At 46.6% G+C, this 25,541-nt stretch overlaps 1 protein-coding gene across 8 annotated transcripts in view; it reads right to left on the bottom strand.

The window, feature by feature from the left end:
• Window positions 1-25,541, bottom strand: part of NFASC (neurofascin) — a 102,311-nt gene that overhangs the window by 35,951 nt on the left and 40,819 nt on the right. For 5 of the 8 annotated variants that reach the window (XM_065403579.1, XM_065403580.1, XM_065403581.1 and 2 more), the window contains 6 exons: window positions 24,705-24,775; window positions 23,441-23,663; window positions 17,815-17,930; window positions 16,093-16,297; window positions 7,139-7,261; window positions 5,793-5,966 (listed from right to left, as the gene is read on the bottom strand). In XM_065403579.1, coding sequence (XP_065259651.1) covers window positions 5,793-5,966; window positions 7,139-7,261; window positions 16,093-16,297; window positions 17,815-17,930; window positions 23,441-23,663; window positions 24,705-24,775 — 912 coding nt within the window. The remainder of the gene's footprint in view (window positions 1-5,792; window positions 5,967-7,138; window positions 7,262-16,092; window positions 16,298-17,814; window positions 17,931-23,440; window positions 23,664-24,704; window positions 24,776-25,541) is intronic. The other 3 variants (XM_065403583.1, XM_065403584.1, XM_065403586.1) reach the window with 1 other exon arrangement.

The following is a 25,541-nucleotide window of genomic DNA, read 5'->3' as shown; positions in this document are numbered from 1 at the left end:
AGAGTTGGGTGGATCTACGGAATGGTTTGGTCGTCTCTATGTAGAATGCTTGGGCACTTCTGAGGTCCAGAGGGTGGAGATGTTGCTCCTCCCTGTTCATGTGTGGTTTCAGGTAGAAAACCGGCAAGAGGACTGACTGATTACTGTGAACCTGCAAAACCACCTTCAGGAGGAAGGCAGGGTGAGGGTGCAGCTGCACCTTATCCTTAAAGAAGATTGTGTATGGGGGTTCTGATGTAAGAGTGCGGCTGTCTGAGACCCTTCTTGGCTGAAGTATTAGTCACCAGAAAGGCCACCTTCTGGGAAAGGTACGACAGGTGGCACATTGTGAGCGGTTCAAACGGAGGGTCTGAAAGTTTTGATAGGACCAGGCTTAGTTCCCAGGGAGGGACTGGCTCTCGTATTTGTGGGTAAAATCTTTCTAGGCCCTTGAGGAAACGAAGAGACCTCTCATGTAAGAAAACGGAATGGTTATCCAGCGGGGGATGGAATGCTGAAATCGTTGTGAGGTGTACCTTAATCGATGAAATCGTTAACTCCTATTGTTTCAGGTGTAACAAGTACTCAAGCATGGCCTGTAGTGATGACTGCATGGGTAAGAGACCGTGTTGGGAAGCCAAATGGAGAACCGCTTCCATTTGGAGAGGTATGTAGCCCTGGGAGAGGGCTTCTTGTTACCTAACAGGACCTAGCAGACCTGTTCCGAGCAGGCCAGCTCTATGGTATTTAGCCATGTAGCTTCCACGCTGTCAGGTGGAGGGCGCTGAAGTTCGGGTGAAGCAGTCAACTGTGGTCCTGGAATATCAGGTTGGGGAGTACAGGGAGCAGCATCGGAGTTGCTAAGGAAAGGCCTAGCAGCGTGGCGAACTAGTGCTGACGGGGCCAGGCTGAGGCTATGAGAATGACCCACATCCTGTCCAGCTTGATTTTCAGCAGAACCTTGTGCATGAGCGGGATAGGAGGGAAAGTGTAGAACAGGTGCCCTGTCCACAGGAGCAAGAAGGCATCCCGTAAGTGAACCCTGGGCTGTGACCTTGCAGGGAGCAAAACTAGTGACGCTTTCTGTTGAGTCTGGTCGCAAATAGGTAAATGGGGGAGTCCTACACCGCTGGAAAATATCCCTCACGATGTCTGGGCAAGGGAGCCACTTATGGTGATTGGAGAAAGATCTGCTGAGGTGATCTGCCAGCTTGTTCTGCGCTCCCGGAAGGCGAGAAGCCTCAAGCTGGATTGAGTGGACTATGCAAAACTCCCATAAGCAAATTGCTTCCTGACACGGGGGGAAGGGTGAGCTCTTCCCTGTCTGTCGAGATTGAGCATGGCTGCAGTGTTATCCATGAGCACTAGTATGCTCCTGCCTGCAATGCGAGGTGACTGCTCTGAGCTCTCTGACGCTGATGCTTTTCCAGGGACCATTGGCCTGAGGTCATAAGTAGCCCCACGTGAGCTCCTCAGCCTAGCTCTGATGCATCCGAGATCAGGGATAACGAAGGTTGGGGCTGGGCGAAGGGAATGCCTGTGCAAACCATCAGAGGATCCAGCCACTGATTGAGGGGAAACAAGGATTGGGGAACACATGTGAGAACCGAGTCTAGATGGTGGTGATTCGGCAAGTACGCTGAGGCCAGCCAAGCCTGAATGCGCCTGAGGTGTAGTCTGGCATGCTGCACCACATACGTACATGAGGCCATGTGACCTAAAAGCCTGAGACAGAAATGGGCTGTCATAATGAGGTGGACCTTGACGTGCGCTACTAGTCACGCGATTGCCTGAAACCAGCATTCTGGGAGGGAGGCCATGGCCTGGGCGAAGTCAAACATCGCTTTGATAAACTCTATCTTCAGCACTGGAGTGAGGATAGATTTCTGCTTGTTCATTAGCAGACGCAGGGCCTGGAAAGTTGACTGAAATGAGGTGGATACTGGACTTTACCTGAACCTTGGACCGACCTGACTAGCCAGTCATCCAGATACGAGAAGACTTGCGCTTCCTGTCTTCTCAGGAAGGTCACCACTACCGCCATGCACTTTGCAAACACCTGTGGGGCCGCCAACAGGCCGAATGGATGAACCATGACTTGGTTAGTGGGCCTGGCTGATGACAAATCTGAGAAACCTTCTGTGGACTTGGAAAATCGAAACGTGAAAATAGGCCTCTCTTAAATCAGGGGCAACATACTAGGAGGGGATAATGGAAGCCAGAGAGACCATGGGGAACTTCAGTTTCTTGAGGTAGCTGTTAAGACAGTGGAGGTTTAGACTAGGTCTGAGACCACTCTTTGCTTTTGGAATTAGGGAAGAATGGGAGTAAACCCCCTTCCCTCTTAAATTCTGTGGAACCTTTTGCACAGCTCCCACTCTGAGGAGGGCTTGTACCTCCTAGACTAGAAACTGCTTGTGAGAGGGGTCCCTGAAAAGGGACAGGGTGAGCGGGTAGAAATAAATTGGAGCGTATAACCCGCTTCCACCGTGTTCAGCACCTAATGATCCTTGGTGATATGAGACCACGCTGTGCTGAAGGGGGACAGACAGGTGTGCTGGAACCATTTGTATAGTGTGGGTACTGAGAGCCAGTGAACCAAACTGTAAACCCTGCATATGATGGAAACCACTTCAAGCCAGGGAGTACTGCAGCACCCCTAGTTCCAGCACCTATGGGGACACAGGATCCGTTGAGACGGGAACTGGTATAACACCCTTGAGTGTCCCATCAAGGGGTCTGCTTTGAACCCCCTGGGTGTCTGGGAGGGGCAGATATTGACAGTGAGGTAGATAGGAGTGACTGTGCCTAAAACCCCTACTCCGTTTCCGCTGCAGGTCTTGACTGGGACGATGAGGCAGAGAATGGGGCCCTGGCATCAGGGGGAACCCCCAGAGGTTCCAAAAGGGCCACTGTATAGGCCTATGACTGCTAGGCCAAGCGCTCCATGGCACTCCTGTCCAGGATCCACAGCGGGGTAGGGATGGCAGGAGGGATACTGAGGGCTCCTCAGACAAGAAGAGTACCAGCCAACCGCCGACTCTGACGAGCCTTCCTCCGGGATCCATGGAGGTGCACTTCCCACCAGTGCTGGAGATGGGTGCTGGGGTGGGGAAGCTTGCGCCAGGACCAGCAAGGACGGTTTCCCTCTAGGTGGTACCGCGGAGCCCGGAACCGGATAGCAGCTGGAGGTTACCCATTCCCTCCTGCCCGCCGGCACCAAGGCTGCCAACTCTTGTACAGCTGGCAATGATGGTACCGAGAGCACCAGCAGATCTCTGGCCCAGCAAATGCCTCGGCTTGAAGCCTGGTGACAAAGGCATGCCTCAGCACCGGGGACAGGCCAAAACTGCACTAAGTTACGGAGAAGCGCCAACAAAACTAATAACTATTTACACTCTATGTACAGTATGAAGAAAAATGGAGGAAAAAATGAAGACCACTGAGAAAAGCTTGCTGCAGCAAGGAGAGTAGTTCCAGTGACCATCACCGCGTTCAGAAAGAACTGATGGGGTGCAGGGCTAGCCTGGCCCTTTCTACCTACACTATGGAGCACCAGAGCCAACAAGTCACCACTGAGAGAGAGATTTCCATCAACCGTGCTTGGGGTGTGCGCACACCTATATTAGAATGGACATGTGCAATCACTCGAAGAAGAACTGTACTTAACATCTGTATCTGAAGATGGTTGTTGCTAGACTGGGTCAAGCTGTAGCATGCAGTAGGCCTCGCAAAGAACACAGGATGCCAATTATTGGGCACAGTTGTTGACTACACTTTCTCTTTCTAGACTGGCAATAGCTCAGTCCAAGAGTGCCAACCCACCTTGTTTCTCTGTCAACAGAACCCTACCCAGAGTTATACAGTAGTGAGCTATTCTACTTCAGAGTTTGGGCACCTTAAAAGTAAGAGAGGCTGTTCCCCATGTTCTACATACTGGCATAGTCTCAGAAATGCACTTTGTAACGGCAAGGAAGATACAAAGCTATTTCAGAGGAATTCCAAGACCCGGGCAAATGCTGTTCGATAGTTCCCTCTGGTGGCTATCTGAAGTGTACACTCTCTTCCAGGAAAAAGAGAGAGCTCAGCTCAGTAGAAGCACCTCTGTGGATCAATGGCACAGTTCCTTTGGGGGATGGATTAAGTGGACCCTCCCACCCCAAATTTAAACCCTGTCAGCTCTGATTCTAACCACTAGACAACAGTGCTGTGTCCCTTTGATTGTCTTCCTAGTTATACTGATAAACTAGATCTCCTGACACTGGCTGGGTCAAAGTTTTCTCCTCTTTGCTGTACCCTCCTCGGGCAAATGCCAAAATACGTGTATGTTGTAGCTTTTGAAGGTCAGTTATAAATATCCTGGTATAAATCCCACTGTTAATGACTAAACACACAGCGATGGCCAAAACCCATTAATTAACTTGGATCTTTTCCTCACTCCCTTCATTTCTTTTGCCAGATTGAGTGCAAAGCCCCAACAGCCTCCTCTTCCTGTCTGTGGGCTAGTAGCTAGGGACCAACATTCCCAATATACCCTGACAGCGTACCAGGTCGGGCAATGAAATCCAGTGGAGGTGCTGCTTCTCGTTAGATCTAGCAGCTTGTCAAACTGCAGGGATTCCCTAGCAGCCTGCCAATGGTTAGATCACCCAGCTACGTTTTTGTATCCCACTGATACGTCCTCACTGGATCACTCTGGCCCATTGTCTCCCAGGCGTAACATCGACACGGCAGTATTGTTCAAAGAGGTTTTTCAATGTAAATACCATTTCTGGAATCTGCACTAAACATTTCTGTGGTGAACTCTATGTGGAGCTACAGTAAAAGGGTCATAGAAATGTAGGGCTGGAAGGGATCTCAAGAGGTCATTTAATCCAGCCTCCCACACTGAGGCAGGACCAAGTAAAATTGGTTCTAGACCATCCCTGATGGGAATTTTGTCTGAGCCGGTCTTTAAAATTTCCAGTGTCAGGGATTCCACTACTCCCCTAGGTAACCCTTTCCGGTGCTTAATTATCTTTGTAGTTAAAAAGTTTTCTTAATATCTGACCTAAATCTTCTTTAAGGAGGAAAAGGCCTACTAGAGAGTCTCTCTCTCTGCATACGCTGTTTCCCCATAGAGGATATATGTAAGTGATACTACACAGCACGTGAAGGGGCAGGCAGAGTGCCATCAGGAAGACAGAGTTTACTGCTGTGAATACAGCAAGCATCTCTCTGTAGTTGTAAAAGAGATAAACCCTCCTGCTTCAGGGCATAAGACAACCACTAACTGCCTGGGGTCAGGAAGAAACTTCCCATAAGGGCAGGTTATTGTTTCATAATTGTCCTCTCTGAGGGGTCTTGCACTTTCCTCTGAAGCATCAGATGCTGGCCATTGTTGGAGATAAGATACTGAGCTAGATGGACCATTATTCTGATGCACTATGGCAGTCCCTAAGTGCCTCAATTTGGAAAAGCAGTCACTACATTTGCCTATCTAACTAGGTACTCATATGGCCCTCATTAATGTAGTATCTGAGCACTTCACAATCATGAATGGATTTTATCTGCACAACATCCTTAACAGTGCTATCCCCATTTTACAGATGGGTAACTGAGGCACAGAGTAGAACTTTCTTGCTTAGGGACTATTAGCTCTGCTTATGTCATGGTGAGAAAGTTACCCGTTCCCTTAGTAAAACCACATTCTGTATGTGATTTTCAGTGTAGTCTGTAGTTTTGGAAGACATGCATAATGCTCCTTGTGTGTTAACTCCTCTGGGAGCATGTATCCCACCCCCAAAGTCACAGCAACGCTGTCCTCCACCTACCTTCATTCAGTGGGGCTGGCGACTCTTCCACAATGGATTCTCCATCTCCCACCTGTGTCCTAGCACGCAGGAAGAATCTATAGCGCGATATGGGGTCTGTCCTCTGGAGCGTAAACCTTGTTTGGTTGGGGGAGAAGGTCTCTACCAGCGTTCTGCCCGTTTTGGTTCCATTAACTGGGGAGAAAGGCAAGCTGTGTAGGCTTCAGCTTTGTTTCAGACACATGCTATGTTACACATTTCATCTCCTCCCACCCTAGAAAATCAGCTGATGGTCCAATATGCTTCTTTCTATTGACTATGCTCAATAGAAAGATTTGTGGAGATGCAACAAAACCTGTCTGAGAGAGCAACAGCAGCCAGCTGCCTCCTAGGGGGATGTGCATTGAGTAATGGTGCAGCTGAACTGTACTGGCTAGCATAGGTGCTGGAACTAGGGTGCGGAGGGCGCTGCTGCACCCTCTGGCTTGAAGTGGTTTCCACTATATCCAGGGTTTACAGTTCGGTTCAATGGCTCTCAACCCTCCACCCCCCCCAACTATACAAATTTTTCCAGCACCCCTGCAGGCTAGAGATGAGATTCACACCCATGCAGAGGGCTGGTACGTGTCCTGCTTAAGCTCTCACAATAAGACTTTTGTGTTGTGCACAGCCCTGATATTTGGCCATCTGCATTGCGCTGAATTCCATACTGTTTGGGGATATTGTGGGGGCAGTTTCACTCTTTCTGCAAAAGCAGCAAAGAGTCCTGTGGCACCTTATAGACTAACAGACGTATTGGAGCATCCGACGAAGTGGGTATTCACCCACGAAAGCTCATGCTCCAATACGTCTGTTAGTCTATAAGGTGCCACAGGACTCTTTGCTGCTTTTACAGATCCAGACACGGCTACCTCTCTGATACTTGACTCTTTCTGCAGTAATCTTCCAGGTGTGTGTGTATGAGTGAGAGAGAAAGAATCTGCTGTACCAATTTCACTGTATTTAGACTTTGCTTGCAATTTATTATTGCAGTCTGGGGCTAAACCTTATTTCTCCCCCTCTGGCCAAGTCCTGGGAGATGCTGAGCACCCGCAACCCCTACCGGCTTACACTGAAATGGTGCAGGCACTCAGCACTGCAGCAGGACTTGTCGCCTTCAGAAATAGCAAATGTTTTACCTTGTCATGGAAGTCTCTAATTCTTTAAAGGCTACTCTTGTGCCGTCATATTTTGGAAAATACCTTTTAGCACCTGGGAGGAGGAACTCTTTCTGGATTTGGCGCTGAATAACCTACTCACCCAAGAGAACTCTTGATGAGTTAAAAATCACTGATCAGTTGAGAAAAACAAACAGGTGTGGAACGTACAGGCTTGGTATCTAAGGTTGTATCCAGTGAGAATTCCATTGGGATGTTCAGGGTGGCCCCATTCCAAAGTGATGGTTTCCAGGTTAGGCTGTCGGATTCTGAAATACCTGGGGACACTGGGTACTTGGGAGGAGGATGGGGCCAGGATGGAGAAGGAAAGAAAAGACAACATACCTTACAACATGGTTCATGTTGCAGGGTGGCTGACATAATAAAGATACACACACAAAGCTCAGATGCTGATGGAACAAAAACTGCATTAAAAACCATGCACCAGCACTGGGGGTTTCATAAGCACATTAAAACTCAGAACAATTCTGCATGTGAATCCAACACTGGATGCAACAGAATCATGTCTATTCATTAACTGAGATGCGTGTACTGCAGTTTGATAATTCTCTGCTCATGGGAACCAGACCAGTGCACTGTGGATATCATACCTACTGTCAGAAGGGACTGTCAGCTAGTCTGACCTCCTGCAAATTGCAGACAACAGAACCTCACCTACCCACCTCTTCCTGTAATAGACCCATAACTTCTCGCCAAGTGACTGAAGTCCTCAAATCATGGTATAAAGACTTAAGTTACAGTGACTCCACCATTTACACTAGTTTAAACCTGCAAGGGGCTCGGGCCCCATGCTGTGAAAAACCCCAGGCTCTCTGGAAATCTGAGCTGGGGGGAAATTGCTTCTCGACCCTAAATGTGGTGATCAATTAGACCCTGAGAATGTGGACAAGACCCACCAGCTAGGCACCTGCCCAAGAATTCTCTGTAGTAACTCTCAGACCTCCCGAAGTAGTGTCCCATCACTAGCTGTCGGAGATATTTGCTCTGTGGGGGCTAGACTTACCACCACAGTTTGTAACAGGCGATCTCCTTTGGCTCACGTGGTAGACACTTGTGTTTTGGAGACGAAGAACTAGTGTTCTTGACCCAATTTCATAACTTGTATGTGTAGTTTATCTACCAAGATACCTTTTGTGGGTATCATTACACCAACCCTCTGCGCTTGCACCCCTGAAGTCTGTTTCCTGTTATATAGAGAGGCTGGTCAAGGTCTTTCCCCCACCAAAGAAAAACTGCAACTGCTGTTCTGTTTATAACAATGTCCAGTAAGATATCCTGCCACTGCTACCTTGTAATCTACTGCAGAGCAGAGAGGGCCTGGTTTACTAACATGATAATACAATAAAACCACATAAGGCCAAGCACCTGGCTGGCATTAATTCATCTTTTGGCAGGAAGGCTACACATGGACGAGCCAGTATGAGGTGCGGTTACTGAACAGGTTGCCCTGGGATATTTTGCAATTTTACCTAATTTTCTTCCAAACCTGTCAACCCCCTTGTTAGGATATCCGTTTTGCTCCTAGCAATCAGAGGAAACAGTCTTCAGTGTACAGGGATTTCTAACACCTGCACTGCATGGGTATGCTTGGAGGTACAGGAAGGGTTTTTCCACCTTTAGCGTATCTCCTGTGGCAGCAGGAGACTCCCTAGAGTCAGGAATGGCGGAGGCTCCCTAAAGGGGGAAGGGGCGGCACCGGTACCCAAACCCTGCCCTCTGCACTGCCCCTTCCCCCGAGGCCCCACCCTCATGGCACTCTGAGCCCCTGCCCTAGCGCTGCCCCTTCCCCCAAGGCCCCACTCCCATGCTGCCTTTTCCCCCCAAGACCCTGCCCTCCGCTCACTCCCCTCCCCCGTTTCGCTTGCCCTTACAGCCGGTAAAAAGTGGGAGGGCTATCACTTTTAAAAGTGATGGGGACCTGGGCCCCCTTGTTCCAGTGCTCCTGCCTAGCTTTTGTGAGAACTCGGAAGATCACCCAGCTCCCCAAGAGTGTCTTTTGGCTAGGATGTGCATATATGCAGCAGCCTGCACTCCCCACCCCCCCATGCATTCTTGCCCACGTGGGGCCAAGCCACACAACCTGGATGGCTCTTGGAATGTACAACTTGTTTGCGTACAGCACTAGGGACAAGATTTTGCCCTTAAATCCTAGAGCTTTGTGTAGAGGGGACTGGTTGGCAGGTCCCATTTGGCGCTTTGAAATACGCGGTTATGGTGATGTGGCTTGCTTTCCAAATGCAAAGACTGATTCAAGGTGTACTGCCAGTCGATGGGGGTGGCTCCGTCCTATGAGATGTGCATGTGACTTCCCAGGGATCAGAGTGGCACATGGTGCACCCAGAGGCACAATGGGTAACCTGTCAGTCACCCTTTGTTCAAAACAACAGAGCAGCTCAGCAGGGCAACTGAATAGGTGTATCGATGCATTTGTTGGTGGTGTGTTTGTCTCACTGGTATTTGATATGTCCTATTGAAACTGGACAAACTGCATGGCGACTTCACTGCTCCTTAGCACAGAACAGTTTTAGGGTAAGGCCAGGGACGCCCCATTGTGCTAGGCACAGCACACATACCATAGGCCTTGTCCTGAAGAGCATAAGGCCAAAATGTTCGGAGCTGGCAAAGCAATAACTTGTTACGTAGTGTGGGCCAAATCCTGCTCTCAGCTTTGGTCATAACTGCAGAACGTGAATCGGATTCTGTCACTGAGCTGGGCTACTGAACGGTGTTTGTTTTTTAAATGGAAGCTTTGACGCTAATACATATCAATTTACCCCCATTAGAACAAGAGAAGAGCTGCTTAAACAATTTCCTGACAAGCTGCACCTCTTGAGAGCATTATCAGACCTGGTTTTGTGCTGAAGGGAGTTATAAAACCACCACAGCTTGCTGGGATTTGTATATGCACAAATCTAGGCCAAATGGTACAGAACCATAACACACAGGGAATGGAGCACATCTAGAAAAGCTCTTCCTTTCTTGGGCAAACCCATTGTAGGAGTTTTGCATTCTGAAGGGCTTCAGGATTTGGCCTAATGGCTTTATTTCCCCCTTTAATTACAAATTTCAATGAATGATGATACTTTGACTAAAAGTAAGCTTTTAAAAAGACAATACAGGAAGAGTTACAGCCTCCATCATGCCTCTCCACCCCACATTGTTACTTATAATGTACAGGACCATAAACGTAAACCTTAAAAGATTCATTGCCAGTTGCTAAAAGATGCAGCGCCAATGAAAATCAACTGAGCTGTCTCCAACTATGATCTAGAGCAGTGGTTCTTATTGAAGCTGTTCCATTTTAATTAACCATTAATTGGGCCAAAGCAAGATATGAAAAGGAGACACCATCTGTAGCTCAGAGGTTGGGGTATTTCCCTGGGAGGTTGAGGATGTGGGTTCAGTTCCTATGTCTGGAGGAGCAGGCCTTTGAAAAGGGAGTGCCCTTAACCTTTCCTGTTGCAGCTGCTTCCACTTTAATTAACTATGAATTGCTCCAAAGCAAGCTCTTCTAAAGAGCTGCCTTCTCTGGTGTAGAGGTTTGGGCACTCCCCTGGGATGCTGAGGGCCCTGGTTCAATCCTTGTGGTGGGGAAGGGGTTTACAACATGTATCAGCTGCCTCTGGGGCCTTTTACTTAAATGGGGGGGGGCGGTGTCCTGCTTAAAAAACAAGTCACTCTTTTGTCCCCTGCAGCTAGGCTACCCGCCCAGGCTGTGGGAGACCCAGGCCCAACCCATCCTCTGCAAGGGGTTGTGCCAAGGCTCTCCCACCTTCCAGGAGACCTCCCGCCTCCCACTTACACCTCCAATTTTGCACCGCCAATGATACCCAAGGCCTGCTACTAGCATTGTTTGCCTTTAAACAAATACTACTGCAGGCTTTGTGCATCTCTGGCACCTATTGATATTCCAGGTCTTGCTCACAGACCCAAAATAAAAGTCTAGTAATGCTAGGCTTATTGGGTTTTGGAGCTGCGTGTTGGTCAGCTTAGGGGAAGGCAAGATATGTTCTATGGGAATACTGCTCCCTCCCCGACTTTGTGCAAAAGAAAAGTTGTTTCTTTCCAGCCACACCAGCTGGAGTAGATAAACCCCCACCTCTGAGCCAGGCTGTTTCCCTGGGTTCACTGAGTATCGCTGAATAGTTAACAACTCACCCCGTGACACTGCATCCCTTACTTGCTCAAACTCTGTGATATGCCCTGGCATAAGCCTGGAGTGAAATCAGGTGTGTGTGTGTGGGAGGGGGAACCCACAGCTTCCACCTGCTCCCAACCAGTGAACCTTGGGAAGGTCTTAATCCCCACCTCCTCATCCTGCAAATCATTAACACCCCAACAGGGGCAATAACTTTAAAAGGCCCAGCTGTGAAGGGGGGCACCCTTCCCTACTAGGTCCCCTCTCTGAAACCAGCACAGAAAAAATCTTGCTGCTCAAGTCCTTTCTTCTCCTCCAGTAAAGGGGGGATTAAACCAGCATCTCAGGTAAGTACCCTAACCCCTAGGGCTGGCTATAGAAGGCTTCTTGCAAATGAGTCTTGTTTTGGCTCAATTAATAGTTACAGTGGAACAGCTTCCAGGGGAAAGAAGCTTCCTCTTCAAACCTGTTCTTAACAGGCAGAGGGAAGAGGTGAAGCAGGGTCTCCCGCATCAAGGGCAGCAGCCTAACCTCCAGTCTATAGAGCAATTCAGAGCCTTTTACTGGCCCAACTGGTAATTAATTGAAGTTGAAAAGCTTCAAGATGCTGGCTTTTCTCCTCCATCTGGTGTGCAAAGCTGCAACCACTGGCGCTCAGAGCCAAGTCTGGGCTGGAGCTGGAGGTTGCTCTGTCAGCACCAGTCACAGCAGATCAGGGAGTGTCAGAGGCAGAGTGAACTACTGTCCTGGCCCTGAGTCTGGTACTGTCCATGCAAAACCCAATGGGTGTTTAACACCACAGAAACATGCATTTCACAGCTCTGCAGAACTCATAACTCACCACAACTGGCAGTGTCTGCTCACATGAGGTCTGGGTCTACAACGCCAAGGTGAGGGAATATAAGTCAAGGGTGAGCTGCCAGTTCTTGAGGTTTGGAGTGGGGGAGCCCAGGACTGGCATAGCAGTGGGCTGTGGGTCAGGATGGAGAGCCACTGGCAGAGCTGGCTGGGGGAGCTCAGGACTGGAATAGCAGAGAGGGGGCTGTAGGTCAGGACTATGGGGCATTGGCACAGCTGGGGGTGTGTGGGGGGAGCTCAGGACTGGAATAGCAGAGAGGGGGCTGTAGGTCAGGACTATGGGGCATTGGCACAGCTGGGGGTGTGTGTGGGGAGCTCAGGACTGGAATAGCAGAGGAGGGCTGTGGGTCAGGACTATGGGGCATTGGCACAGCTGGGGGTGTGTGTGGGGAGCTCAGGACTGGAATAGCAGAGGGGGGGCTGTGGGTCAGGACTATGGGGCATTGATACAGCTGGGATGTGGGTGGGGAGCTCCGGACTGGAATAGCAGAGGGGGGTTATGGGTGAGGGCCATTGGCAGAGCTGGGTATGTGGGAGGTTTGCTGACTGCTTGCCTGCTCTTCTCTGAGCACTGTTAGTGAGCGCCAAATCTCCCTGCAGAAGACAATAAGTGAGTAACTCATGCCCTGATATACACAAAGTTTGCAGATGTGTCCTGGGTTTTCAGACCAGCTTCTCATTGCTCTAAACCCCTACGACATCCCATCCTTGGCTGCTGTTTGGCTGATAGATAAGTTGGAGAGCCCTGGACCTGACCCAAAGCCCATTCAAGGCAATGGGAAGACTCTTAGTGAGTCCAGAGCTTTGGCTCAGCTCCATTTTGAAAAGGGAGGGGATTAGGAGGTGACCCCTGCCACATGGAAACCACTTCACAGGTTTTCAGGAAATCATTTTCCAGCTGGTTTTTCAGACTGTCTCCTTCTCCCTCCTTAGATACCCATAGAGAGAGACAGGTGTGCCCTTAACCTTTATGGAATATAGGTGACCATTTATAATATTGATACCGATATTACCCATTGCAATGAATCTTACAAGATATGCCATGGAAAGTATCAATGGAAAAGTTGTAATTTGCTAAGTATGATCTTGTTCATATATCTATCTATCTATCATCTTTGTATTGGGAGTTAATATGTGATATCTGTATCTGAAACTTGTACTGTATCTGGGTGAAACTCCCAGACAGATTGGCATCAGCACTAACTATCCTGCTTAATTGCCTATCAGCTATACAATGAAGCCATTGAGAGAAGGCAGGGGCTATGCCTATGAGTCAGCAGGACCTGTACTAGGGCCATGCCTGTGGACAGGGGACTCCCGTGCTTTTCTGTGTCCATGTACTGTGAGCTTGTGTTTGGGACAGAGGATCTACAAGCCACATAGCAAAGGCTATAAAAAGGTAGCTGCATCGTCTCTATTTTGTTTTCAATCCTGCTTCTCATCTCTGCAGTAACTTCTCTATAAACTGAAGCTTTGAACAAAGGACTGATAGACCCATCCAAACTTTGGATGTGTTCCAGGGGGACTTTACAAGCCAGCAAACTCACCAATACTGCTAAGAACCTGATATATGGACTCTGAAGTCATATGTATGTATCTGATTGCTTTGACCATTTAACAACCCTGGTCTTCCTTTTCTTTTATAATAAACCTTTAGCTTTAGATACTAAAGGACTGGCTGGCAGTGTGGTATTTTGGGTAAGATCCAAACTAGTATTGATCTGGTAACGTGGCTGGCCACTTGGGGATCAGAAGAACGTAGTGAGTTTTAAATTAACTTCTCACTTTACTGGACCAATTTGCTGGTGGGAGTAATTTTTTTAGCCTCTTGATAACCAGTGCGGGGGGATCAAGAGCACAGTTTGACTGGTTGGTGAATCTAACTACAGCGTGAACCATCAGTCTTGGGATAATCTGCCACAGGGGAGAATTTGGTGACCTAAGCTGGCACCATCCAACCCTTCCTTTGTAGTAACTACATTGTTCCTCTGGCTGCTGCACTTCTAATCACTAACCCTCCATCTGTTGCAGAGAGTGGCATGGGTGTTGTGGGCTTTGGCCTATTTTTCATCCTTTTTGGGATGTTCTTGTACTTTGACTCAGTGCTGCTGGCCTTTGGAAACGTCAGTACCTCAAAACCTTGGCCCCCTTCCTTGCCACTCCTGAGGGCAAAGTATAGCACTGGGACAGACAACCCCTCTGCAAACAGTCAAAGCTCCCATGGTGGAGCATGCCAGCCCTTTGGCCCTGTACAGCTTCCTTTTATGAGAGAAACAGGGCTAGTCTCTGTTCAAATCCTGCTCAGGTTTGTGTGAAATAAACTTGCTGGGTTTCAGTCCAGCTGTGATGGTGTCCCCATCCTTAATCTCACCACAACTGGTCCTAACTGATCCCCTTGTAGGCAACCTTGAAAGAGAAGCCAAGAATCAAATCACATGGAGACTAAACTACTATCTCCCCTACTGGGGATGGTCCTTCCTAATCAGGGTTGGAACACTTGTATGGTGCAGCACATACCTGTGTGGGGATAAATAGAGCATTTCAGTCTCCAGGGAAGTCAGCCCAGCACCTCTCCTCCCAGGCACCAAAGTCCTTAGAAAAGTTGTCTTGAATTTACAGATAAAAAGAACTAAGGACTTGTCTACACATAGAAGTTCATTCAGACTCAGGTAGAGTGTAAATTTAATGTGGATCATCTATTTCGGATTAACTCCATGGGTGGATGCTCTTATTCTGAACTAGTTTTAATCCACTCTGGAAATGGATTAACTAATTAGGAGTAAGATACAGTTACTCTGGGATAAGAGCATCCACGCCTGGTGTTAATCAGGAACAGCTATTCTGGAATAACTCATCATACAGATGAGTAACTATTAAAGGAATGATGTCAGACTGGAGGGAGGTCTCAAGAGGGATTCCACGGGGATCTGGTCTGGGTTGGGTGTTTAACATTTATAAATGACCTGGATGTAGGAATAGAGAGCATACTGATCAGAGTTGCAGATGATGCAAAGCTTATGGGGGGTGTCAACACTCTGGAGGACAGAGCTAAAATTCAAAGGGATCTTGATACATTGGAGAATTGGGCTATAAACAACAAAATGCAATTCAGTGAAGATAAATGTAAGGTGCTACACTTAGGGAAGAAAAAACAAAAGCACAAATATAGAATAGGTGGTAATTGTCTTTTCAGCAGTACTGCTGGCAAGGATTGGTGAGTTGTGGTGGATCACAACCTCAACATAAGTCAGCATTGTGCTGCTGCTGCAAAAAATATAAAGTTTTAGATTGAATTAACAGAGGCATAGCATGCAAGTCACAGGAGGTGGTAGTACTGCTCAGCCCTGGGTAGGCCTCAGCTGGAGTACAGTGTCCAGTTTTGGTCACCAATGTATAAAAAGGATGTAGAGAAAGGATCCAGAAATGAGTGACAGACGATCAAAGGGATAGAATGCAGTCATATGAGCAAAGCTTGAAGGAACTGGGTCTCTTTAGTTTGGAAAAGAGGAGACTAAGAGGGGACATGATAGCGGTCTTCAAATACTTGAAAGGCTGCTACAAAAAAATGGAGAAAAGTTGTTTTGCCACAGGAGGAGACAATGGCTTCAAATTACAGTGTAGTGGATTTAGATTAAATCGGAGGAGAACTTCCTAACTATAAAGAATAGCAGGACAATGGAACAGAGGCCTCAGGAGCTTGTGGAAGCTGCTTCACTGTAGGTTTCCAAAAGGAAGCTGGAGCCATCTGTCTCAGATGGTTTAGACACAACAAATCCTGCATCTTGGCAGGGGGTTAGACTAGATGACCCTTACGGTCCCTTCTAACCCTATGATTCTATGGGTAGCTCTGCCATTAGGAGCTACAGCAAGATGTACATACCTGTGCTCCAGGCAGAGAAACAGCTTTGGAGCCTTAGAGCTGCACCTGTCCTGCACAGGATAGGTGGTTCTGTTCATTTTTAAACAGGATCGGTGTCATTCTATGGAATTTCCATACAGGGCAGGAGGAATTTTAAGGCTCTAGGTCTGTACTGTGGAGCAGAGTTTCCCCAGCATGTGCACAAAGCATATAACAGCGTATGCCTGCGAAAATTCCAGAAGAACCTACCTCCTTCAGGTGTTGTGAACTCCTTAATTTCACTCCGAGGCCCATCTCCTCTCCCGTTGACTACAACCATCTCCAGTTTGTAGTTGCTGTAAGGAAACAGCCGGGACACTATGCCCCTTGGTCGGTCTCCAACAAAACCCACAGACTGCCTTTTTTTGGAGACCCACAGGTTCTTCAGCAAACTACTTTCTCTCCAGAAATAGGCCTTCAAGAAATATGTAGGGCAAGTGAAGCTTTTCCCATTCAGGTACAATTGGTTTTCATTAATAAAGCATAACAATTCTTTGCCTCTCAAAGTGCTTTAGAACAATTAATTAAGCCTCATAACTGCCCAGGAAGTAGGTCAGTAATATTATCTCCGTTTTACAGATGCAGAAACTGAGGAACGGTCAGGCTAAGTGATTTGCCCAAGGTCGCAGAGTGTGTCAGCTGCAGAGATCAGGATGGAACCCAACAGTTCTGGTTCCCAGTCCTCCGCTCTAGGCAGAGAGCATTACCCCTCCAGATGAATTAGTAAATTTTAACTATAAAGAAAGGAAGAGGCTTAATATGTCCAGGCACAATTAAAAGTCTGAACTTGAAAAGATGCTGATTCAAATCCCTACAAATATAGATTTTTTTTTTTGAGATAGAAAATAGATATACAGTGGTGCACAAGAGTAATGAAAACAAAGGCAGAATTCAAAGAATTTTCTATGAATACTGAATTCTTGGATTTGAAAAGTATGAACATGTACAGAATATGCCACCAACATAGATCGCTAAATTCTCAAAAGCTCTTTCTATCAGATTTTTGCTTAAGTCCAGACTTTTGCTTGTTGTGATCAGGCACTCCAACTGGCACATGTGAGATTATTAGCAGCGCATACATTTGATAAAGAACAGTTGTTGCAATGAGTATACAGTATATTTAGCTCTATACTTTCTTTAGTTTTCAGTTAGTATGGTTTTGTTTTAAATCTTGACCAGGGCAAATCCAGATAGCATTTATTAAGACTGTGTGTACATTAGGGATGACACAAAAATCAGTGTGTGGGTATCAGAGGGTTCTTTCTCCTCTCCCTTCTCCCATGAAAACCATGCACATTGCATAATGATGAAAGGATGGAACTTAACAGTTCTAGAGACAGGAGTTGTCTTAATTAGGTAGAATACAAGCAGCAGCAATGCCCCAACCTTGCTTAGCAGAGGCTACCTTTAGGGGTGCGGGAAGGTAGTGCTGTTTATATGGCCCATGTAGTCCTTGAACCCTAGTATGGGGCTCAGTGATGTGGGCACCAAACAGACTCTTTTCTGACTAAGAGCAAAGACTCCAATCAATAGCACACATTAGGCTGTGCATGTTTGCATAGGCAGGACAAAGTCTCATTAGAAGGCCCAATCCTACTTTCATTCAAGTCCTGAGTTTTGCCATTGAACTTCAATGGGAGCAGAATCTGGCTCTAAATCAGCCCCTGCAAACAAGATCTCCGTAGATCTTGTTTTCCAGTCATTAAACAAAAGTGAGCCTGGGTGTTTTAGTCTTCAACACACAGGTGTTCTTCCAGAACGGCGAGGCATGATCACTAATGTGCCCACAGAATGATGGCACCCAAGGTTATTAGGCCCAATTTACTGTTTTATGTCATCCCCACTGCATACTGGCCATGTTTCCAGGTCACCCTTTGTGAGCAAGGTTAGCTGTATTAATAGTCAGTATCCAAACGATTTGGTTTTGCTCACTCTGTATTCCTTAAGTTGTCCCTGGACGGTATCCGGGTATACTCGGCTCCATTGGAGACTGACTGCTGTGCTGTTTATTACTTTTAGCTTAATATCAGTGGGGGGAGCCTTGGGATCTAAGCATTCAGGAATAAAGCAAAGTGTAGATTAGGCACACATTGGGTTGTTTGTTTTTAATTCCAACAGTAGTCTACACCCCGTTTTTTTCTGAAGTTTACCTCCTGCGATTCCTGCTAGGCAGGTTTTTGGGGCATTTTGTTTTTCATTCTATAGTTGTCCTGGGGTAAATCTCATCAGACTCTCAAAAGGCCCTGCTGCCACCTTGTGGCATTCAGGAGCAGTTCTGTCTATGTTAGAATATTTGCAGGAAGACAGGATCTCACTTGTGCAGTTATCCCAACGTAGTCACAAGCTTGTCACACTTCAAGGATTTCCACAGCTGATGCAACAAAAGAGCAGGAGCCAGTCAATTCTAGAGTTCTTGGATAAACTACTTATTTACTCAAGGGATGAATGTGGGTCCCACGTATACCCAGATAATGCAATTGGAGAAGCAATATCCAGAACATATTTACCTCCCTAACACCTTTCAGTTGAAGATCTCAAAGTATTTTCCTACACTAGCAGGGAGCTGTGATATGTGAAGTATTACATATCCAAGGCACAGAGGTCAAAATCCACTTCAGGTGCACCCTCCTCCCCCCCGCACACACACACACACAGTCAGTGGCAGAGTTGGGAATCCAGTCCAAGAATCTCTGTTCAGAGACTTCTGCTCTACCCATTAGTCAGTACAGCCAACTTTCTAAAGAGAATGGTTTAAAAATGTTTCCCATGATGTGCTAGTATTCTTTTTTTGGCCAGATACAGGAATTACCTCCTTGTTTAACAAGAGCTTGCTAATTTTAGGAGTTTTAGATTTTGAAAAGGGCAATAGCTCATGTTCAACCATGATGAAACACCATGGGCCAGATTCTCAGCTGGTGTAATCTGGTATTGCTTCACTGAAGCCAATGGAGCTATTCAGATTTACACACCAGCTGAGGAGCTGATCCAGTGTGTCCACAATCCAACAAGACTATGCAGTTTGGAAGCAGCAACATTGGGTCAGTGCATCTAGCGGTAGTGCAACACGTTGACCATTTAACAATTACCCGGTAAACCCTGATGTAGCCACACTTTAGCTGGCTCCATCTTCCAGACATATGTTTGCATATGTTTTTAAACTGGCTAGCCCTCTCCCCTCCTAGTTTTAAAGAATCTCCACTCCTTTATGCCTTGAATGCAGCTACTGCTGTAGCACAGCTTGGAAGCATGTCTGTCTAAATTGTGTGCTCTATTCAGAAACCAACAGAATGAGGTGCAAGTTGACTTGCATGATAGAGCAGTGCAAATGAATAGGAGTCCAGCTTCTCAGCTGGTGTCAACTGGAACTCCAGTGAAGTCTATAAAGCTACGCTGATTTACACCAGCAGAGGATCTGGCACAGTGTCCTTAAGTGATTGTCCTCTTCACCATCTAGGCTAATCTGATACACCTGAGATTTTCTGACCAGGTACGTTCTGAATCTATGGGATACATGGGTTGCTCCTGGCAGTGCCTCCCCAGGAGGGAAAGAAAGGTGTTACAATCTGTTAGCCATTCTTGGTATTGCTGTGCGGTCGCTCCTGATCCATTTAACATCAGCACTTCTCTCAGGCCTCTACAATGGATTAGCTACTTTGAGGAGCAAGCGATCTGTCACACCTCTCTGCTCCAATTAATGGTTAGGACTGTGACAGTCTGCCACAAACTTAGCTGCCTCCTGCAGCACTCGCTTTGTGTACTAAAATGTAGTGAGGCCATGTGGACTCCTCTGACCCAGAGGGGGAGGAACCCTCTGCCTGGATGGGTGGAGTCAGGCCTGGCTTACCCCTCTCACAGGAAGTTGAAAGGTGGGACAGGAAGTATAAAAGCTAGAGCCTCCAGCTCACTTGGAGCTGAGCTTGGGAAGGAGACAGATGTATCTTGCTTGCTGCTAGGCCTCCGACTTCACTGCTGACCCCAGAGGAGCTGCTGGCTATCTACCCCAGGGAGACATAGGACACCCAGCGAGCTGAGGAACTAAAGGGGAAATAGGAAGTAGCCCATAGACACTAGACTGATTTTGGGTTGGGTTTGCCTGAATCCAGGCCAGGGTGTTTTGGGCAGATCTCCACTAACCTAGTGGTAGACACTCCTCCACTGTTAGGGCCCTGGGCAGGGACCTGGTGGAGTAGGATGGGCCTGGGGTGGCAGCCTCCCCACCATAGGCCAAGAGGCCTACATTTGTCTGCCAGAGCTAGGACAACAGGCTGCTTGGTGCTCTGCTCTGCCCTGCCTGAGGCTCTAAGCCCCTAGACTGTTGGGTGCTCTTCCCTGCCAAGAGGGTCAGGGGCTAGCACCTGATTCACTAATTCCCCTGATATGAGGCAGTAATCCGGCCTTACTAGGACCCAGAGGGGAAGGGACAACTGCCACCACACTACACAATAGCAGAACAACCCTTTGCTTTCACGTAGTGATAAAGAATGGCCAGAGCCTGCAGTAGATCTGGTTGTTCACTCAGTACAGACTAGCTTTCTAATGGGGAAGTGCACTTGCTTTGGTTTCACTGTAGCTTGTATAAGAACTTCTGATTTCTGGAATACTCATTTGAAGCTACTGCACCCACCCATTGTCGTATCACAACAGACATCCCTAGCAAAGATTTTCAAAAGTGATTAGGGATGTCTTATTGGATCTAGAAGAGATTAGATTCAGAAAGGATGGAGCATACCTATCCTCTGAAAATCAGGTTCTTTTAAAGGTGTTAAGTGAGACACCCCAATCACTAGTCACTGTTGAAAATCTCAGCTGGAAATTATTGGAGGAAGAAAATTTGTAATAAATTAGGGCTAGATGCAGGAGTCACTGGGCAAGTTTCCATGCTAGAGGTCAAACTACAAAAGATCATTATGGTCATCTAGCCTTAATCTAGTAGGTTATGTATTTAACATGCAAGCGTTAACAGTTTACAAAAATCACTAGAACAGGAGAGCTTGTTGCAAACACTGGAAAAACGTACTGTATCTTTTCTTGTGGCAGAAACTGCTCCCCCAAACAACCAGTTTATGGGGGGGGGGAGGGGAAACCAGGCAATAAGACATTGTAAAACAATCAAAGACAATACATAACTCACAGTAAAGCCATCCCTGAACTACAGATGCCACTCCAACAAAGCAAGAGCCAAGTTTAGTTTGCCAGAAAGAAACTGCTGGTTAAAGACTTTTGCAATAGGAATTCAGTTATGTGAAGCTTTAGACAAGATAGTCTGTTCATTTCAGGACCAAGGACAGAGCAGCCCTTAAAGGCCAATAGGATTTCCCCCCCCCCCTCTAGAAACATTTTTCACTAGTGCACTTTGCAGTAGGAGAGGAAATTGAAAATGTGTGAATGTCTAATACTTCCCTGAAAACCCCTAAGGTAAGTAGAGATTCCTAAGGCCTATCCCAGGGAGGGAGTGGTATGGTCCCTTGGAGGTTTGAATTGGTTGAAGATGCCTCCAAGCAACCATGCTGTGACTCATTTGCTTCTAGCAATGGGTGAAGTGCCTGAGGATCTAGCTTGCAGATCCTACGCACAGAGTTTGCACAGCTCTAATATTGATTGGCACTGCAGCATGTCAGTCAAAAAGCCTGTGGAACAAAGTAACATTATAAATGGTACTTAGCACAGGGTAGTTGGGTCAGAGGAAACTCTTCTGCACCACCATTTAGTTACACAATACCAGGGGAATCAGCTCTTTCTAGTGTGCTCACCCAGGGAGTGATGCAACTAAACTCTGATGGCCTCTAATGGTTGCCGGGTATACAGAGCTAACCCTGCAATGGCTAAGCTGTACAAAAGTCTTTCAGCAGCATGGCCACAAAACCCAAAATTTAATTTGCTATTGTTAAAGCAGCCCCAGCTATGTGCCTGAGAAGCCTTTGAAAAAACTAAGGCCACACTAGCCCACGAAGATGTTGCTCAGCTTATCCATGTATTAACCCCCAAGAATGTTCAGGATAACTGCTTGTTTTTTTGTCTTTCATCCTAGGTCAAAAGCAGATGTTGGCCACTCTGAATCACACAGAAGAACAGTAAGCTGAAGGTAAATGTACTGTTATCAGGGAGGCTTGGGAGCGAAGTAAAAGCACTTATAAGGTTAGCATCTTTAGAGGGGAAACGATTGGAACAAACCTATCCAGTAGTTTAGCCCATTGCACGTTGTATTCTCTAGGGGCATGTTCAGGATCTAGTGTTCATACTTAGATTGTTTCCCATCTTTTTATAATTATCCCAGTCATTTAGGGAGCTAAATAATGTGAGATCTGTTTCCAAGAACTGGAGAATTCTCTTCAAGGCCAAATCTCACTTTAGTTTAGCTCCAGCAAGACACACATTCAGGTGTATTTGGGTCCCTGTGGAACCTAAATGCACAGTCCCCAATATCTACTTTAAACTGAGAGAAATACCTTAAGGCATTGAAAGCTGTCAACTGTGCAGCATCACAGCACTGCCGTAATGTGTGTGTAACACAATAGCTGTATTCTTTTTAAGTTCTTTATCTATTCCCTGCTCTTAGCCACAAGCTTCAAGAGGCAGACCCAGGGACAGTAGGATTTTGAGTTATTTATTTTCCCTTTCGTGGTAGTAGTAGTACCCATATTTTGTGCTCTGAGCTCATCTAGTCAGTGGGAGGTGGTCCTTGTGCTATTCCAGGTGACCTCTTATGGGGCTCCTTTTCAGAAGTGCTGAACCCATAGCCCCAACAACAATCCCAGCAGGAGTTCAAGCCAAGAGACTCCCAGTCATGTGGTGCAGTAGAGATGGAACTAAAATACTTTCTCTTTAAAAAATAAACCCTATAATAATTTGTTACAGTTCAGAGCCCCTATCTGTTGCAGGCAATGAAACCAGTAGCCCAGAGGAAAGGAATAGGAGATAAACATACAAGTAGCTATAGTGGTATGTTTTAATTCTCTAAAGCCATGGCACAGCAATCTAATCCAGGATTTCCCTCTGACCAGCATGCAAGATTATCATGTAATTAAACTATGCTTCCCTCAGAGCAGAGGGGAGGAGTTACTTGCAGCTCAAGTAGGCACCCATACTAGCTCTAATCTTGCTAGTGTGGCTAAATACAGATGTGACTGCACAAGTCCTCTCAGAACCCTGGGTAAAGCCTACCAGAGCTGCAATCACACCTCTAAGTTCAACACAGTACTTTGCCCAGCTGTACCTTTCATCCAAGGGCCAAAATACCCAAACTCAAACCTCCTTGCCCGCATCGCTCTCAGAAGTGATGACCTCCATTTGTGCAAACTGGACTGTAAGTAATTTGGCTTGGGACTGCACAGATATTTGGTGCCGGAGCTAGGAATGGAACCTGAAGAGGCGTCGTCTCCTCCTCCTCCAATCACCAGGAACTGGATTGCTGCGACACCAAGCATGGCTCTAAGGGTGTCCCCCTGAGCTGCAGTGTAGCTTTTCTATCTCCAGTAGGAGAGGGTAGCTTGACAACTTTCACTTTTCTCTTCCCCCCCACCCAGTAATACTTAATAGCTCTGGGTAGGAAAATACTCACAATCTTCCCCTGAGTAGCCGATGATAATGTCAGGCTCTGGAGCTCTCCCGAAGTCATTCTCTGCTTGCACTTTGATCTCATAGGGCACATAGATGGGTGTATTCCAGACAACATGCCTTGTGGTTCTCACTGTCTCATTGCTCCAGCTCTCCCGTGTATCCCTTTGCCTCCACTTCACTATGTACCTGAGGTTGGGCCCATAAGCTTGAGTTGCATTCAGTGGCTTAATGGACAAAAAGATAAATAAGGTATTATGTATATTTACACTGCATAATACAGACATGAATAAAAAGTTGCAATATATCCCTTCCTCACACCAGACTTTGGCTTAATTCCTGGTGACAGCTGTGTAGGTCCAGGCAGGATGTACAGCTGCTTCAGGAATGAAAGTCTGTCCTCTGAAAACTTCTATATAATTATCCTCCTCTCAGGCTTCCTTCAAGAAGCAAGCCACAGAGTAATTTTTTATGTACCCTGGAAAATTTAAGAGTGACACTTTGCCTTCAAGTGTCACTCTTAATGAACAACATCAGAAAGAATAATTGGAAGCAGTGTTTAGGCAAGAGAGGGGCAGTTCCTTGAGGATCAGGTGTAATCTAACAACTTTTCTTTTGCTTCCACTCCTGTGAACAGATCTTGGAGACCAACCTCATCCCTAATGCTAACACTTGAGTACACTGTATGAGCAGGCTTCTGCAGGAAGACTAAAGTAGTCCTCATTCACTATATGGATGAAGAAGTCACTGTCTATCACTTGTGCCTGCAAGGAGTGAGTCAACAATGGTGTTTAAAAATTATATATATTGTCACTGTTTCTGAACTGAGTAATCACATGCTTGTACTTGTGTAACCTTCACCTTAGACTCATGTCTTAAAATGAGTAAGCTCTTTGGAATGTCTTTCTGGGGGCTATTAAAATAAACACCGATCAAAATTGCATGAGAATTGATTTATTCTGGCAGCTACCTAGAATGTAAGGGGGAGACCATGAGGTGTGATTTAAATATGCTCACCTTAAAAGGGCTGAAGCACAGAGTAATCCTAGCATTCATGTGACACTTCCTCACTCTAACTATTCTGAATGGTAATAGCCCTTGGTGGTTAAGGGGAAAGAATAAGCAGGATCATCTTGACTTAAAAGTAGCCAGAAGTTGAAAGTTTTAACTAACCCCATTGAAATAAAATGTTTTCTCGATCTAAATAGGCTCTGGCTTTACAGACCCTGGCACCCTCAGCTAAGGGGTAGTAAAAAAATTAAACTCACGGTCCAAGTTATCTCCATGTTGTTTTTCTGAGTCCCTGCTCCTTGAACTCCTGTTGGGTTGATTTCTGGACCTGAAATCCACATAAAAACCTTGCCTTACAATGTTGACAATGTAGGCATTTAAAAGCCATGCACAGAGCAAACTGGTTATTAAAAGACAATTGAAAACAACAACTGAGTTGGCTAATTTGCCCAAATTGGCTTCCATTCAGGTCAATGGAAGGTGGAAAGCTGCAGGTTTCTCAGCAGTTTTCAAAGTTAGGCCATGTAGTTTGGTTGTTTTCAAAGGTCTAGTTCTATCCATTTAGAAGGTGCCTTCGGTGTTAAGTAAAGTAAATCTGAACAAGAGTAATCGATGACATCTGTGAATCAGAAGCTGAGGGATGTAATTGAAAAGAGCAGGTCCCAGGCAGCTATTAGAAGGGAGCCATATTTTGTGGGCACTCCATTTTGCTTAACACTCCAAAAACCCAGAGATTTAGGTTCATAAGTACCTTGTACTAGAAATATGATTTTTTTTCTCTGCAGCACTGAAAACACACACAGGGCACTCAAAAATGAGCTGTACTGATCTGCATTGCACACCCAGCCTGTTCTGGGATCTCTGCCAATACTTGGGAATAGTGGAGGGAGTTGGCAGTTTTGGCAGCTTACAATAATAGATCCTTGAGGGTATATCTACACTGTTCCTGGGAGCATGCCTCCCTGGTCAGCCCATTCTGCAGGGTCCACACTGCTTATTTTTCAGTGTGCTCTCTTGAGGGGAGCTAGCATGTGCTTGTCTACCTGGGCTGGGGGAAGACACTGCCAGCTGCAGTGAAAACAGCCCTAGTGTCA

The sequence above is a fragment of the Emys orbicularis genome, chromosome 4 (genome assembly GCF_028017835.1).
Source record: "Emys orbicularis isolate rEmyOrb1 chromosome 4, rEmyOrb1.hap1, whole genome shotgun sequence".
NCBI lineage: Eukaryota > Metazoa > Chordata > Testudines > Emydidae > Emys > Emys orbicularis.
The sequence above is the reverse complement of the archived record's forward strand: the minus strand, read 5'-3'. Positions and strand labels throughout refer to the sequence as shown.